Below are 17,800 nucleotides of genomic sequence, written 5' to 3' on the forward strand. Positions count from 1 at the left end.
CAAAAATAATCTTGCATTCAATTTCCAGTGCCAATCATGCATGGCGACAGTGATACTTTTTTTTTATAAATAGTGTTATCAATACGTCGATATTTAAAATATCTCCCCTGAATTCCATAAAAAACAGGCTTTTAATCTTCAATAACAACAGAAAATGTATGTTACTAAAGTGCCACCTGCTGTACTGACTAAAACATCATAGGATGGCAGGAGCGAATCCTTCCAGGCACTCTGGGCTGCAACTGGATTCTCCAGCTTTTTTCAAGCTCTTTTTTATTTCCTTCATTTTAAAGATCTGTGCTGACAAAGTGACCAAAGAAGATGTGTTGCCATCTACCACAGCACTAAGATTCTGATATCTCATTTAAGCTTAGATTGATTATTCAGTGCCATAAAGGAATGTCATTTTGAGAAAAAATTGCTAATCAAGGTTTTAAATTTTGCAGGCTGTGCTGCCCGTCTGTGACGCACCATTTCTTAAACAGGCTGCGTACACAAACACAAGTGCAGTGCAGGACCTGTTGCTGTCGTAGTCCCAGTTGATGAGCTCTGTAGCAGCCGCCCAGCCACCCTCTCCTTTTCATCTGACACTTTCCCCTTGTTCTTCTAATTCTGGAGTAGGGAAAAACAAGATTTTTCACTGTCCTCGTTCAAAATTCCAGCACAGCCCTTCACCTGGGACCTTCTCCAGCTGCAGGAAAATGCAGGTTTAGTCCTTTCTGATTATTATGGACATTTCATAACTGGGAATTTGTACACAACCCTCTGCGGCAGACAAACCAGACGCCCCAACACATTTTTCCAGTGCCCTCACACTGTTTTACACTTTTTTTAAATAAATAGCAATAACACTGTCATCTTGCCTCATGAACTGCAGAGTGGATGTGATAAAAACCAGCCCCATAATCAGATTCCAGATGATTTTTCCACAGGATGTGGCTACAGCACGGGAGGGAAAGGGAATAAAAACTGCCAGAAGAGTAAGATTTGCTATAAATAAGCACATTGCATGTACTTAATTAGGTAATGCTGGTCAATCTAAGCACAGCAGATCTTGCCAGATCATTACCAGTCCAAAAAGAAAAAGGAAAGGGGGTCAGAGGCCGTTTGAAAGAGAAGCTGCCAAGAGCACACCGTGCCGGCGCTGCTCCGACACGGCGGTATATTTGGCCGGCACGGCCACGGGCACCCCGGGCACACACGGGAAATGGAGGCCGGCATCCTGCTGCTGGAACAAACCCACCAGCAAACCACCCAATGGTTTTTAATCATAATTTTAAAAAGTATTTCTTTAAATAATGGATTTACTTGAACACTCTAACACTACAATTTATACTGATGCTCTGTCGTATTCATATTTAAAACCCTCTGTATGTTCTTATGGGGATTTCGTTAGGGCCATCACACTGAGAAACCAGTCTGAACCTTGTGTGCGCTCTCATCTGTGAAAATGAGGCCTTATTTAATTTCTCTTTCATTATGTATCAGCAACTGATGGTTTATCTGTTCATTTTACTGAAGTGAAGGTGTACACGCAGGAGTTCACCGGCCGGCTTTCCTCGTGAGGAGCCCAGGCAGTTCTGCCCCTGGGACTTTGGGGTGACAGCTCTAGGAAAACAAACTGCCATGAATCAATGAGCTCATATACGAGCGATTTTCACACTTGCAGGACTGATAGAGGCTTCCTCGCCCCGCCAGGCCGGCTCCCCGGCAGGCAGAGGAGCCCCCGACCCCACGCCCGCCCTTTCTCCTCAGGCAGGCACTCAGCCCTCCCCTGCCACCCGCCGCCACCGGCGGAGCGTACTGCGCATGCGCCCCCCCCCCCGCCCCGCCCCGCCGCAGGAGGCCCTCCGGCCCGCTGGGGGGCGCGCTTCCTTCGCGCCCTCTTCCCGCGGCCGGGCTGAGGTGACCGAGCCGCTGCCTGACCAAAATCCCGCCCGGCGGCGGCCCCGCTCGCTGCGGCAGCAGGGCGCAGGCGCAGCGGACAGCCCTCCCGGCGCAGGGCCCAGGTCCTCTTCCGCGGCGGCGGCGCTCGGCGCTCGGCTCGGCTCGGCTCGGCTCGGCTCGGCTCGGCGGGGCCCAAGATGTCGACCAAGAATTTTCGCGTGAGCGACGGGGACTGGATCTGCCCCGACAAGAAGTGAGCGTGGGTGGCGTGGGGGGCGTGTGTCTGTCCGTCCGTCCTCCCGCCGCGGGGTCCAGGCTGCGGCACGACACGGAACGGGACAGTCCCGCGGGGCAGCACCAGGTCCGGGTGCCCCTGGAGGAGCCGCGGCTGCTGGGTCTCGGGGGGCGGCCACCCTCCTACCGGGCCGGTGCGGCTCCGGGCGGGGCCCGGGCGAGCTTCCCTGCAGGGTTTCACAGCTCCTGGCTCCCACCGTGCAGCGGATGCGGCATCAGCCCCCCCGAGGGCCGGGCACGGCTTGAGAAACTCCGTGTTTTAATTTGGAACAAATTCAGTTTGAAGTATAAAGGCGTTTTTCTTGAAGTCTTGTGTGTGTGCATTTTCCAGTGTTAACTAGTGTCCTCGTTCTCTTTCTATTTTTATTTTCAGGTGTGGGAATGTTAATTTTGCTAGAAGAACCAGCTGTAACAGATGTGGAAGAGGTGAGTATCGTAGATGATACATGTTTTTCTCCTTGTCTATTTCTGCCTTTTTAAAAGAAAAGAATATTAAAACTTTTTAATTAATTATAAAGCAAGATGTTTGAGAACTGTTTGTTCTTTGGGTTTTTTTTTTCTTTTCCAGAAAAAACGACAGAAGCCAAAATGATGAAAGCTGGAGGGACTGAAATAGGAAAGACACTTGCTGAAAAGAGTCGTGGCCTCTTCAGTGCTAACGACTGGCAGTGTAAAACGTATGCCCTTTTAAAAAATGCAGAGTGTTCTTTTACAGCCACACAACACATCTACAATATGATACTTAATTTTGTCAGCATAAATTTACTTGTACTGATGAGAGAAAAGTGATCAAAACTCGCAGCTAGTAATGTTTTGCTGTGAGGATAGCATTCATTTTTGTTTGCTAGACAGCAGTTACTTAATCATCATGACTGTAAAAAGACCAAAAAATAAAGAGTAGAAAGGTAAAAGTTCATGTTTTTCTGTGATAAGCCAAGCCACTCCTCAGGCTCGGAAGAAACACGTAAATGGAAGTAACACCTTCATTGCAGTATGATATTTTATTGTTAATGTTCACTAAATATTTAATGAGTAAAGTTTGGCATATAGTTAAAGTCTTAGATGTTTCTTCAAGCCATCAATTGAGAATATTAAGATCTAAATTAGAAAAGGCCTACTTTAATAAAAATTTCTTATTTTTGAAAGGTGCTTTCAGATTTTCTGGAGCACTTATAAGGATTTCAGTTTTTGCTGATTGGGTAAGCTGTCTGACCAGTGAAACCTGGATTTTTTAATTTTTTTCTGTCAGAACTTAGCTGTTAATTAGCCTGATGGTTTAGTTTAGCTGAGCTTAGCCTGATGGTTTTCCATTTGCGCTGTTCTGCAGCACGAGATGGGCAGGTTTCCTGGGCAGCACCATGGGTCCCAATGTCTGAGGGAATCCACTTGATGGCACGCCTCAGGATTGTCGTGTCTTTCCAAGTTCGTAGCTAGGCTGTGCCTTATGGACCTCCTTCTCTCCTCTTTGGGACTGAGCAGCATCCTGATGATAGTGTTACAGATGGATGAAGTATGAGTGGCCTTTTAGGATGCTGTAAGATAAAAATGCAGTAATGGAAGCATATAACTGTAGCTGTGCATCGGTGGATGACGATGACTGCTCATAAGCGTTATTCCCATGGTAGCTTCTTCATTAACTCCTGTGAACTGTGAATGCCGCTAGTGGAGAGTAATGAGAAATTTTAACACTTTTTGTGTAGTCTTACTTCTGTTAACTTGCCTGCCTACCTGCCTGTTAATTTTACTTCTTTCCCCTTGATTTGTCCAGTATGGTCATCTTCCGATCATCCTCGTGCTGGTGAAGTACCTATAGACTCTCTTGCAGTTCTTGTGTCTTGGTGACTGTTGGCCTTGGAGTTAATTGTGTTATACTAGTGACTGCACATCACTGCTAAAACTTGGCAAATACATTTTTATTATTTTTTTAACTGTTGCCTCAACACTTAAGCTTTTTGATTTGAAATAAATGTTTCTTACTTCTGTTTTTTTCTTTTTGCCTTTGAAGATGTGGTAATGTGAACTGGGCCAGGAGATCAGAATGTAACATGTGTAATACTCCAAAGTATGCTAAATTGGAGGAAAGGACAGGTAAGATATATATGGTTTTAAAATACTCCAATTACTGTAAGAAAACTTTTTTATAAGTTGCAATGTAATTTAATTAAAGGGATTGTTTTCACAGCAGAACTAGCAAAGTTGAATTGATCTTCCGTATGTAAATAAATCTGTAGGCTCTTAGACTTGATTGCTTCTAGTAGTGTGTAAAGTATGTGATGGTTTCATTTGGAAGGTCAACGAATATTCAGCTTAAACTGCCTCTGTATTTGATTTTGATACTAAGATGTTTGGAAGGAGTAATGCAATATTTTATTAAACTCCAGAAGGTCTAGTGTATATATAGTCTCCATCTACAGAGGACTCAGCAGCCACAAGAACAGTGTTTGAAGGCTATGTAGATTAGACTGTTCTCTCTTAATGAGGTTTGAGGTTTGGTCATACTGTGACGCATTTCAAGTTCCTGCTGCATTAACAATGAACCCAGTGGTAACTAGAACAGAGGATATCCTTACAGTGCAGTCGTAACTATTTATACTGTTACCACTGCAAATGGGATCAGGCAGAGAATTTAACGCATAGAGTGTAATGCTAATGCATATAGAAAAAAAAGCACAGAGAAGAGTACAGAGCTTATAATTCAAAAGGAAAAAGCATTTTTTTAATATTCTTATTTAATATTGTAAGAATATTAGAGAATAATGTTTAATTGTATTTCATATAATATTTCATATAATTAAATATTTTTATTATTTATTTTAAATCATTTTAATTTAAAAAAAAAATATTTAATTAATTTTTTCAAGTTCTGGTGTCCTTCAGAGTAAATTTGCCGTCATGCGCAGGACACCTAGCATGTTGCACACACTTGCAGTAAATTGCAAAGTCAGCTGAAATTAAAATGAGCTGTTGAAGTTTTCCACTCACATTATAAAAAGGAATAGAAATATTCTTAAGGCAAATCTTGGCAGTTGCATATTTCAGTGCAACTACAGGATGCTTTTATTCCTATTGCTCCCTGAGAATATATATATGACTTTATGTCACAGAATAATTGCGATGTGGGAGCAGACTGGCATGCCCAGAAGCCACCGAGGAGGCTCGATGCATGTAGGACCTGGCTGTGGCAAAGAGGCTGCAGCAACGCCAGCAGCTGGGAAGGCAGTTCGCAAGTGTTGCCCTCCCCTTATGTTTCATTGCCCACTTTCCTGAGTTGGCTACTGGCTGCTCTCAAAGGTGGGATTTTGGTCTTCGAGGACAGCAGCCTTTATTCTAGACCCTTGGAGACATTCTTGTGTTTATCCACACCAAGGCAGTTGTCAGGCATTGCAGCCTTGCCAGAGCTCTTCTGGGAAACTGGTTGCTCAGCAAAGCTATAATCCTGAAATTTTTTTTTTATTTTTTTTCCATTCTTTTAAACTCTATTACTTCTGTGTTGTTTATGTCTCTTAATCCATTTTCTGGATTAGGTTTCTGAGGAACTATATTTAATAAACGTGTGTGGGAACAATTCATGTTCCTCTTGAGATCATATTACATTCTTATGGCATATATTTATAAATCCACTGAAGGCTTCCAGAAGCTCTGTAAAAGTTTATTCTAAACTTTGTGCTTAATGTAGCTGAATTTGGTGCAGCTCAAGAGATTGTCTGGTTTTACCCCTTTTTAAAGGATACGGAGGAGGATTTAATGAACGAGAGAATGTTGAATATATAGAACGCGAAGAATCAGATGGGGAGTATGATGAGGTAAGATTAAGTGTATGTATTACTCTGGAGAGATGCGTATTGTGTGATTTGTGTTTAGGATACGTATACTTGCATTTCCTTTCCTTACGGGGGAAAGCACTAGTCAGAAATACATTGTCATCTATCTCTTTGTCAAATACTCAAGCGTTAAGGTTTTGAACTGAAAGTGAATGCATCTGTTTTGTCTTTTTGGGGGTTAAAAACTAAGAATGAGTTCATACTAAACTGGTACAAGCTGAGTTCGTTAAATTTCTTAGGGAGCTGGCTTCAGGGTCATTCATGTTGTTTTCACACAGGTGTTCAACATTGTTTTATAAAGATATCCCATAGACACAGATATAAAATATTCTTTTGTTAAATTCAGATTTCCATAAATCTTATCTGGGGGTACTAATTGTATCCAAGACAAGCATCTCTTTCGACCGTTTGTTGTTGCTAACTGATGTTTCATGATACTTCTCCTTCCCTTTGAGCAATACTTTATGTGAAAGTGATGTATATTTATCTTCTCATAGAAGTTTTATCAAAAAATACAGTTGGAAATTACTTTTTATTATATTTTATTCTAATGGAATAAAATTTCTTAGTTTGGACGCAAAAAGAAAAAGTATAGAGGGAAGCCGGTTGGTCCTGCATCTATCCTGAAGGAAGTAGAAGATAAGGAATCTGAAGGGGAAGATGAGGAGGATGAGGATGAAGATCTCTCCAAATATAAATTGGATGAGGTAGTGTGTGTTGGGCTTTTTCAGCAATTATTTTTTTAATTACTACTACAGCGCTGTTTAGTAGATAAGGTTTGGTCTGTATTTTTAGCTGCCTTTAGAGCAATGTAGAGGGATAGCTATGAGAATAATGGTGCCTACAGCTTCTGTGTGCAAGCTCTCTTTTGTTCTAAATACCTGTATTCAAAGATGTATCATTTTTTTAAACCATGAAAAATTAAAAGCATATCTGAGATCAGAATAAAAAATTTTGAGATCTTTATTTGGAACCTTTATGTATGGTTACTGTATAAAGGGAATGTTCTTGAATTTTATTCTTAGCCTTTTAAAACCACATCAGATTTATTTTTTATAAAATGGAATAAAATATTCAGAGATTTTTTTCCTTCCATCTTTCCTGAAATACATGATCATCACATATTGGATTGTCCACATCTTTGGACAGCAGTCCTGCAGAGACATGCATATACGCTTATTTTTAACACAGCAGTCACCAAATTCTGCATATGAAACATGTCTCTGCAGAATTATGCTATGGTTACAGACTTTGAGTCTGAAAATTCTTCCAGGCACTCATTTAAAGTAACTGGTAAAAACGAATGTATGTATTTTCATTAACTTCATTAAATAACAGAAAATGGGACTTCAGATGGGTTTTTTGCAGCTTTTTAATAGTTTGCTTTGAAACACAAATTTTCAGTCACTCTTTACTCTTAAAATTTTTGGATCTCATTAAATGCACTAACAACAGTATTTTCAAAGGTTGGGAAAAAAGCACAAAATAAAGCATAGAATAAGTAAAAAAACACTAACTGAAGAAAACATTCAAAATATTTCTTAACTATTTTTTGTATATCTGCATTTTTTCAGGATGAGGATGAAGATGATGCTGACCTTTCAAAATATAATCTTGATGCCAGTGAAGAAGAGGACACTAATAAGAAAAAGAAACCCAATAGGCGCAGTCGTTCTAAGTCTCGATCTTCCCACTCACGATCTTCATCGCGCTCATCCTCTCATTCAAGCTCAAGGTCTAGGTCCAGGTAAACGGGTACAGGTCAAGGGTAACGCCAGGCAAAATGTCAGTATCTAACTTCTTTATTTACTTTTTTTTCTTGATTGCCTTACAGTTTTAGTTTAATAATGTTAACAATTTTATGTATAGAATTTACACAGGTAGATAATGTTCTGCTCTGACCTTCTGTGGATCCTCATCAGGGAGGCTTCATATGTCTTGTTGCTTGTTTTAGTAAATTTAAGTTGATATTTCAATTGAATCCTTCAAATAAATTTAACAATAAAACCTATTTTCAATTTTTATTTTTAGGCTTGTTGGCCGTATGTGATTCAATGGGTGAACTTTTTTTAGCAATGTTGAGTAGAGCTGTTGAACAGAGAAGCAGAAGGGGGTGGTATTGTTGAAGTGGGAGGCGGTGGCAGAAGAGGGCAGTGATGATGCAGTCCAGGCAGATTCAGTGAAAGGACAGAATGGAAAATACCCTGGAAATAAAGACAAGAAACTTGAACTTAGTTTGGTGGCAAACGACAAAGCTTTAAGTGCAGTGGCAATGTTGTCAGAATAACACTAAAGGTTTATATTGATAATGGGGCCACAAAAAAAGTCTACTGGGTGGACTTAAGATCTCACATTATTATTTAAATTCAGTAATACATTAACAATTCAATAAATGTTATGTAATCATGGGAGGTAAATCATGTAGCTTTTTAGTTGCCTTACAACTAATACAAGGATGATACTGATAGGTTTGAGACCTCAAATTGGTACTACCTCATAGGGTTATACATGAAGTTCATATACGTAAAGTTCAAGTTTCTTCTAATGTTCATAGCTTTGTAACTGCACCTCTCTGCTCTCACCACTGTGATCACTGCCCAAATTCTTCAGACCCTCATGCTAACCAGATGTCAGCCACTGTCTCTGTTTTGTCTTTCTTCCCATTGCTGTCATGCTTTTTTTCATGCTGCCTTTTCTATGAAAAAAGTTATGTTCTTCACAGTACCTATTGTCAGCCTCCCCGCTCCTTCAAATGCCATCTTGAGATGTGTATTTGCCGCGTGCTTCCAAGGAGGAGCACTAAGTGAATAATAGTGACTAAGCTGACTGGCTGTCAGCAATTTTTGTAAATGAAGCGAGGTGTGGAGCAAGATCTTTGAGGAAGCGGCTGTATTGTCCTGTGTGAGGATAGTATGCAGCCAGTATGGGATGCATTTCAGTGCAATTCTTAGGTTTAGGGGTGGGAAGGTCAAAGAAGAGAGAACAACTTCATCTGGCCATAACTTTGTTCATTAATTCACAAATGTTAACAGTGAAGTAAAAAGTAGCTTGTCATAACTGAGATTTGCTAGGGATCTTTCAACTTTCTGTTGAACTTTTTGCTTCTAGCTACAGATAATTGGAAATAACAGTTGTCATTTGTGGCTACTTCTGTGTGTTTTTTAAAAAGGTTTAAATATATCTTCTAGTTAGCATGTGTTCATACTGCTTTTGGTTTGCACAGTAAAATTAAAAAGACATGGTAACAATATAAACTGGGAGACTGACAGCACATATAATATATTTTTCCTGAAAAGATTATTAGAATTTGATTGCAATGCCTTCTCTTTACAACAGTTACTGCAAGTCCGCTACCATTTTTACATATGTTTTGTGGTTTGTGCTTTAAAGAAAATCCATCACCATGAAAAATTTGAAAATAATTTTGACTAGTTACAAGCAGTGTTAGATATGTCCTTATTATAGCCAAGAATTAACTACTACTTAATTTTTGATGCAGGGGAAAATCTTTAATAAAGACTTGAAACTGCTTACAAAATGCTTGTGAGAACTGACCTGGGGAAAATTTGAGCTAGCTAGTCCTAATACTCTTACCTACTGTGCTTTTCAAAGAAACTGATGGTTTTCAAGTTAAGGCACAAATTAAAAGTTAAGGCATTGATTTCATGAAATAGTTAATAGATATGCAGTTGTTTCATTTTGCCAGATAACTGCAATCCTGTTTAATTTTTGTGCTTTGTTTTAGGAAACATAATAAAAAGCTGACTTTATAAATTTTTCTAATGCACCATCTTACTATGTTAAAGTTTTTGTTTTAAAATGTACTATGGTGATACTGGGGAAATAGGAGGAAATTGTCACTTTTTTAGTGACTCTAGGCCAAATGGTATTGATGCATCATTGTCTCTACTGCTAACAGTAGCAGTTATTCTGCTAAATACAAGTCAGACACTGGAAAAAAATCTTCCATGTTGTTTCAGGTCCCATTCAAGAAGTTCTTCCAGTTCCAGATCAAGATCTCGTTCCAGTTCCAGAGAACACTCTAGATCTCGTGGGTCGAAATCAAGGTGAATGAGGTAGCACTCTCTCCTTGCAGAGAGAAAAAAGGGCAGAAGAACCAACCGCTTGTTGATTTCATCGTAAAATTATGCCAGTCAAAAAACATTAACTCATTTTTATCTTGGAAGTCACAATTCCTGGGGTCTCTGCACGAGGTTGTTACCACTACAGATGTATTTCTTGAGAATGCGAGGTTTTGGTTGAAGAGTTGTAAGTCTGATCTAAGCTAGACGAGTGGACGCCACAGATCTTCACTTTGAAGGAAGAAGAATTTGAATGCATGTTTACTTGCTTCAGTAATATTTGCTGGTTTTACTGTTTCCACTTTGGCTACTTGATGTGGAAGAACATCAGAAAATATGCTATACTTATGGTTTTGTGTTTAGTGATAACTTATTTAACGTTATCTAACTTCCACTAGATAGTGCTGCCATTATCTTTATAAATGTGGGGGAAATGTATAAAAATGTTGATAGTAAATCACGCAAGAAGCTGACAGGAATTTGAGCTAGCTGATGTTTCCTGTGTAGCAGTTACTGAACTGTGTGGGGAAGAGTAACAAAAGCATATAAGTTCCTTGAGGTGTCCTTGCACAGGCATCCTGTTGGCAGGAATTTCCTTTTGCGATGGAATGAAGAACTGTCCCATCTCCATGCATGCAGAGAATCTTAAAACTGTAAATAAGTATGAGTTGGGAAGACCAATCACAAATGGTGCCACCGCCCTTTGGTGGCAGAAACGTGCTATGGATTATCACGTGAGGGTCAGCGTGAGATGGAATCCGTGCTTGTAGGAAGAGAAAAAGGGTGCCTGTACCCCCACTAGATGCTGAAGTGACTCGTCAGCTGAGCTGGGTTATTTGCTTGTGCCACACAGCATCCACCGAGTGTCCTCAGTGTATTAGCTTGTGTGAAATAGGACTGCTTTGTTATTTACAAATGAGAACCCTGAAAATATTTTACCAACAACATATGCTGTGGTATTTTGTTTGGGTTTTTTTTTAAGTGTTTTATCCAGCTTACTGAAAAAAAAAAATTCTTGTTAGGTGTTTTTATATGACTTTGGAATTACAGTTTAGGACTTTCTACCTCTATTACTTTTTCCACAAGTGTGTGTTTTCTTGGGTTTTTTAGATAACCAAAGTGATTTTTGAGTGCTTGTAAGTGAAGCTGGTTCTTTTTTTTTTTCTTTAAATGCCAAAATGACCGTGTCCTAAGAGGTTTTTTTAAAATATTTTTGTTGTGGAAGGTCTTACTCTCTACCCAAATTTATTTTGAGATTTGTAAATATACCTTCTGAGGGTTTTTACTGTTCTAGTAAGATGAACATTACTTTACAAATTTCCAATGAGAAATATCCATTAATATGAAGTGAAACATTGTTAAATCAGTATTACATCCGTGGTTTTCAAGCCATTTTGCTTTGTGAATTTAACTACTGAGGAAGGTCCTTATGTAGGCTACTTCCTGTCCCAGTCTCCCATTGCTTCTTTATCAAAATGCATCATTCTGGTGAATTCTGGAAAGAGGTTTCCAAACCATTGGTGGTCTGTATATCAAGAAACACTATTTAGCAAAATTTACTAAGAAAACGACCGCAGCAATAGATGTCTTTATTGGCAGATAACTAAGGAGTAAGTATTAAAGCATCCACAAATTTATTTGATAAAACACTGATGTAAATAGAGTAGTGAGTGTTCATGAATGCTGTCTCTTTTTGTTTTTTCTTTGTTCTTTCTATATTATACCAGAATTAAATCTGATTTATTTCTTAATCAATAAAGATCCAGCTCCAGGTCCTACAGGGGGTCTTCCACCCCAAGAAAAAGATCTTACTCAAGCTCTCGTTCATCATCTTCCCCTGAGAGAAGCAAGAAGCGAAGTCGTTCTAGATCTTCTTCATCTGGTGATCGCAAAAAAAGACGATCGAGATCACGGTCACCCGAAAGGTTTGGGTTTATGTAGAATAAGAATGGGTGTATTTAAATGTGTGATTTTTTTTTTTTTTTTTTTCTGAAGGACTGAGGTTCACTGGGAAAGAATTGAATCTGATCAGTTATTCTGATACTAAAAGTAGTTTTCTCACTTCCCCTACTCTTACTTCCTATAAAAACTTCTGTAATTGCCTTCCTCCCCACCCCCCACCCCCAATGAAACTTCCACCTGCTAGGAGCATGTTCCTTAGAAAGACCTGAGTCACCATTCTTTCAGTGTGTGAAAGTGTTAACATGTACATTATTGATTTATTTTCATAAGTAAATATTGCATTTAGAAATTGTATTCTACTTTCAGTATTAAACTTACATTTTTAGTATTAAATTCACATTCATGAGCTTAAAGTGGTTTAAAGTTATTTCTATATTCTTATAAGGCCCCTTATACTTGGCTTCCAGCTATTATAGGATACAGACTACTCAAAGTGGATGCTGAAATTAATTTCAACTTATTTCTTTGCATGCTTTCTCCATTTATATCTTACAGACGCCGCAGATCATCATCTGGATCTTCCCATTCTGGTTCCCGTACAAGTTCTAAAAAGAAATAATGTATTAAAGCTCACATTTTAAAAAAAAAAAAAAAAAATCCAGTCAGTGCATGAGACATTTTTAAGAAGTTGGTGTCTTACTTGGTCAGAAGTGCTAAATCTGCTAGTAGAGGTGCATGTCTGTCCTTGCTTTCTGGAAAACTGCAGCTTTGTTCATTCATGAAACAAAAAGTGAGGTAGCATTTTAAGCCATAAACTCACCAGAGGATGTGTGCAGTTTTATTATTTGAGTAAGGTTTTTTTTTTATTTTTTCTGAAGACTCAGTTACTCGATTCCTGGCTCTTACACGTATGAGCAGGTGCAGGCTGGATATGTTCTGATACAACTCTGCTCTTCACATGACAATTACAAAGAAGTATCTGAGGAATATGGGAAGAACCCATGAGCTTTCTGCATCCAACTCCTGGGCTTGTTTGATGTAGTTCGTATGGGACCACAAACAATTAGTGTAGCTGTAGGGCTGGTGTTACCCAATGGATGACAGTAGTGAGGACTTAGGTCTAATTATTTTTTATTTTTCTGTGTTGAAGTAAAAGTACAGATGGATGCCCCTCTTTCTCTTCAGCTATGCTCAGTGCAAAATAGCTATTAAATACCCAGTCCATCATATGATTCTGTAGAGAGTGAATTAGACTTCATTCCTTCAAAGTGAGGGTGTCATGAGACATTGTGCACCATACTCTCCATTGCTCGAGTCTCATAGCTGCCGGTGCCTGTCACTAGAAATTATTTGCTGCGGTCAGCGAAGTGCCCTTTCTGCAGTGGGTACTGCCTATGGTATTTTCACATGCATGGACCCTGGACTCTGCGATCCTTTCTTATAAAAGGATCATTTAGGAACTACTCTTGAGATGGAGGAATATGGAACTAGCTTCTTGGAATCAAGTGAAGCTTCTGCAGGCCGTCTGTAAAATTCATTTTGGGCTGACTAAAATTTTCAAGGTATCTGAATTTTATTTATATTTAAAAATGAGAATTAATAAACTCTGTAGAAAGTCCTGACATCTTAAATGTGTTCATCAATCATTCTTTTTCCTTTAAACATAATTTATGGCTTAAAATGCTTCATGGAATCTATTTTACTAGCAATATCACATTAAAACTTGGTCTCTCTTGAGCTCCGTTTGGTTAAAGGTTTAAGTATCTTCAGTGCCATCACAAGGTAAGTATGTTAAGGAAAATTATTATTTTTAAGCAAGCAAACAGCAATATACCTGCATTTATTTCAGTAGTAAAACTTCCAAACCCATATTCGACCACTGCTTTTATTAAATGAACTGCAGAAAAACAAACGGAGCAAAATTTGAAAACTTACATTCTGCTTTATTTTTTTTTTTTAAAGACTTGTTTTGGACTGGTATATAAGCAAAATGTTTTTGGTGTAGAAATATTTTGATAATCTTTTTGCAGAAAAAAATGCTCTGCAGTTTCTTCTTTAATGCTTTCTTTTATATCTAATTTCAATGCTAAATGTCTGTAGATTGCACAAGAGCAGGTTAGTCTTGTAACTGTGCCTCTGACGACTTCAAAGTCCAACAACTAAATTGTAAAAATCAGATCAAATAGATGCTATGTTGTTAGCCTTTAGTTTTTTTCTTGTTCTTTGTATTAAAATTGTTGCTGTACTTAACAGATGAAAGTTTTTAAATTTAGCAAATGATAGGCTACAGACAAAGGAAAATTATGGTTTCATTTGGCTTAGATAAAATGTAAGGCAAAATGACTCTGTAGACAAGTGTAAATAAAACGTGTAAGTCAACTGTGCAGTGAGTGCTTTCTCTTGGAAACGTAAGCAAATCTGTCTTTATAACCTACACTAAGAGATTTTGTTGTTGTTGTCGTCTGTTACTGCAGTGCAAGAAGGGCAGTATGTGCACTTACCTGGCCATATGTATCATAAATTTTCAGATATTTTCCATTCTTTAAGTATTGAAAATATTTTTGGATTTAAACAGCAGCACATTTAAAATGAGCTTTTACAAAACTTCAAGGTATTTTCTTCTGTATGTGTTCCATGTCTTCTTCTCAGAAAGTTTTTAGAGGAAAAGCAGTATGTTTAAATTATTTTGATTTCTACATTTTAAAATACAAAGGCACAGCGACTATGGTAGTCATTGCATGCCTGTTATAAATAACAGAAAATACCTCTTGATAGTTAGTAGATTGGCAAATAAATTAGAACCAAGCTATTAGAACTAAACATGGCCCACCTCTGATGGGACACAAAGCTAGATTAAGCTCAGGCAGTAAAAAGGCGTGGGTTTACTGTGGTAGAGTGTTTGTGTGGGTTTGGGAGGTAGACTTATCTCCAGTGGCCTAGCAGTGAATTTTTCTATTTCACTAGAAAATATTTCCCGTGCCTTCAGTTTAGCCATTGCAGTCAGATAAATTGCTGCCTATAGAAATAAAAACAGGTATTTCTGTGCAGCTTTATCAAAGATCAGTGAAATGTGTAATGGCCAAGGAGGAAGTGTTGATTAGGTTAAGTTTAGGGCTAATGTGCTTTTCTAAGAAAAATTAAATAGATCCATGAATAGTAACGGTGGTTTTGTGTAAGCATTCTTCTGTAGTAATTGAAAACTAAGAAGTGAGTTTAAATAAAAGCAGACCACACTTTAATTTTATATAAACTTGGCAGAGTAAAATCAACTCCTGAAAAATGTTTCTTTTTTTTTTTTTTTAGATAGATAGTCAATTAATAATAAAAAGCATTAAAATGTACATGTTGGTACATCTTAAAACAAGATTGCTTCATTTCCACACCAGGTAACTTAACTCCTGCACGCAGTTGTCTGATGCAAGCAACTGTGATGAACCACCGGAGCTTAATAGTCACTGTGTTAGGTCTTCCTTCTCACTAACTCTCCAAATTTGAATTTAGTTATAATGAACTACTGCAAGTCAGTTGTTATACATAGTAATCTGCAACATTTTCATCCTTTTCAGTGCATTAGGCATTTGTTCATTTGCCATGCCTTATCTGTTGGGGTGGGGGGGCTTGGGGGAGTAGGATGTTGCAGCATGGGCTTGTATTGATGATTAGCAGGCCAGTGTTTTAAATGGTAGCATTTTAAATGCAGTGGCACTATCGTCACTCCACCTTTAGGGAATAAATAAGCATAAATAACATTTCCAGAGTAATGAAAAATACTAACATCGTTGAAGACACTTACTTGAAACCTTTCTAATTTCACTATAGCACTGCTAGACAAATGTTGAAAAACAAACAAACAAAAAAAAATACCAAGTAGGGCAGGATAACTTTAAATAGTAAGTGTATTATGCCTTTCATCCAGGTATCAGAAAAGGCTTCTTAAAAGTAAGTTTTGAAAATCAAGAGTTGACCAATGGAGTTGGGCATTCGCAGGATGGTACAGGATCCGAATGGAGGGGTTAGGAGCAGAAGTTTCATTCTCCGTAACCACCTCACTTTAACTGGTAGCCATGACAATTCAGTGTCGGCTTCCATTAGGAAAGACGTAATGCTGAAGTCCTTTTCAAGTCAGATATCAAATGAATTACTAAGATCCTAGAGTGAATATTCTTACGCCGTATGAAAAGATACTTTAAATGGGAAAAAAAGTTTGACTGAAGCCGATGGAAGTTTTAAGGGGCAGGCTAGTCCCACATCCCCTCCAGTCCCAGTAACGCACTCTTCACTCTTCTCTGTTAACGGCAATGCCTCAGGATCAGCCTGTCTTTACAATTCATTCCTATTTGTGGAGTTTCTCTGCCTGGGATGCTACCTCTGCTTGAGTGTATGCTGTAGCTTTCACCAGCTTTTGGGGAAGAAATTCTGCAGCTAATACAATAATAATCAATTCCGTAGTTTGTTCTTGGAGCATTAATTAAAATGTATCACTGGTCATAGAACTTTCTGTCTGGAATTCCTTTACATAAAGGATCTTTCTTGCTCTTTAATCAGAAATAACAGCTAATAGGGTGTTTGTTTTGGGTTGGTTTTTTGTTTTGTTTTGCTGGTTTTTTTTTTAAAGTATGAAAGTATAGATATAGATAAACTTTTTAAAAACTTGGACAAGGGAGTAACAAGAGGGGGTAATGCTCCTGTAACAGTTCAATTACAACAACAGCTTTGAGCAAAGTCCTGCACAATTTACTAACTTTACCTGTCCTCCTATTATCAAAATTAGTGGTATTTTTATTGGAGAAAGAGGTTGCTTACACATGCATTTAAAAAAAAAAAAAAAGTCTGTAGAGTGCTTCATGCTTAGCTTGGAAAATGGAACTAATAAATTGATGCTTTCTCATAGGCTGGTTATGGACCCCATCCAGAAATAACACACACCAAAAGTAACAGGGAACATTCCCACTGTAAAACTGCGGAGCACAAATACCAAGCACAGTACCAAATGATGGCACAACAACTTTCCACATGGCAGAGGGGGGACACAGAAAATGTGTGCTGAACTCACAGTAGTTCCCAATCAATGAATCAATATCAGAATTAAAAGGGGGAGAGGAGGGAGGAAGGGAAAGGTTATTTTCCCCTCACACTTTTCCAGACTTGAAGCTGTGTACATTTAAGTTTACTGTGAATATTGTTCCCAGCACTGGACTTACTTTGCAAATGGCATCCTGCTGTATATCTGCAAGATTAAAAAATCTGTATTCCTTCATTTAAGGACAGATTGCTGTACATGTTCTAGAAATTAGAGAATTAACAAGCCACAGCTCAATAATTTTTAAAGCAAGCCATAACTTCTAATATGGCTCTTATTTATGAGAAATGCGGCTCTTCCCATTTCATGATTTAGCCTGTGCACACTTGGTCATACAAAGTAAAACCTGAGCAGGGCAGTATTTTGAACTGGACTTTGTTAATAGCACTTTTAACCCATAAAACTTAGAACTTCTTAAAACTGTTAACTCTGCTTTCAGAGGAAGAATGAGTTAAATCCCTAGCGGTAGCTGACTATCTAGAGCAAGATTAGAAATTCCTGCTGATAAGCAAAGAAATTATTGTAACATGAAACAAGGATTTGTAGCAATAGTTAGTGTTGGTTCTCTGACTAGTTGTCATCTATGCTGGGAGCCAACCCAGGTCCCACCAAGCTCCCCAGACGATGAGAACACAGAAATGGCGTAAAGCTGAAGGTGCTTCAATGCAGCGGGTGTGTGGCTGGTCAGGGACTCTGCCACCTGATAGTTGGGGGTGTTCATTTATTGATCCATT

The 17,800-nt window shown here is 38.5% G+C and overlaps 1 protein-coding gene across 1 annotated transcript; it reads left to right on the forward strand.

The window, feature by feature from the left end:
* The first annotated feature begins 2,014 nt into the window (after positions 1-2,014).
* ZRANB2 (zinc finger RANBP2-type containing 2) lies at positions 2,015-14,359 on the forward strand. The gene is made up of 10 exons (XM_082312786.1): positions 2,015-2,140; positions 2,555-2,607; positions 2,750-2,858; positions 4,187-4,269; positions 5,908-5,984; positions 6,572-6,709; positions 7,577-7,749; positions 9,983-10,069; positions 11,845-12,009; positions 12,542-14,359. Exons 1-10 carry the CDS (start codon positions 2,085-2,087, stop codon positions 12,603-12,605), a joined length of 1,005 nt encoding a protein of 334 aa, XP_082168912.1. The 5' UTR covers positions 2,015-2,084; the 3' UTR covers positions 12,606-14,359.
* The last annotated feature ends 3,441 nt before the right edge of the window (positions 14,360-17,800 follow it).

This window comes from Platalea leucorodia (assembly GCF_965183815.1).
Source record: "Platalea leucorodia genome assembly, chromosome: 5".
Taxonomy (NCBI): domain Eukaryota; kingdom Metazoa; phylum Chordata; class Aves; order Pelecaniformes; family Threskiornithidae; genus Platalea; species Platalea leucorodia.

Coding starts and splice junctions, on each gene's coding strand:
- ZRANB2 (XM_082312786.1), top strand. CDS start 2,085: ATGTCGACCAAGAATTTTCGCGTGAGCGACGGGGACTGGATCTGCCCC. Junction 2,141..2,554: donor TGGATCTGCCCCGACAAGAA/GTGAGCGTGGGT, acceptor TTTTATTTTCAG/GTGTGGGAATGTTAATTTTG. Junction 4,270..5,907: donor TAAATTGGAGGAAAGGACAG/GTAAGATATATA, acceptor CCCTTTTTAAAG/GATACGGAGGAGGATTTAAT.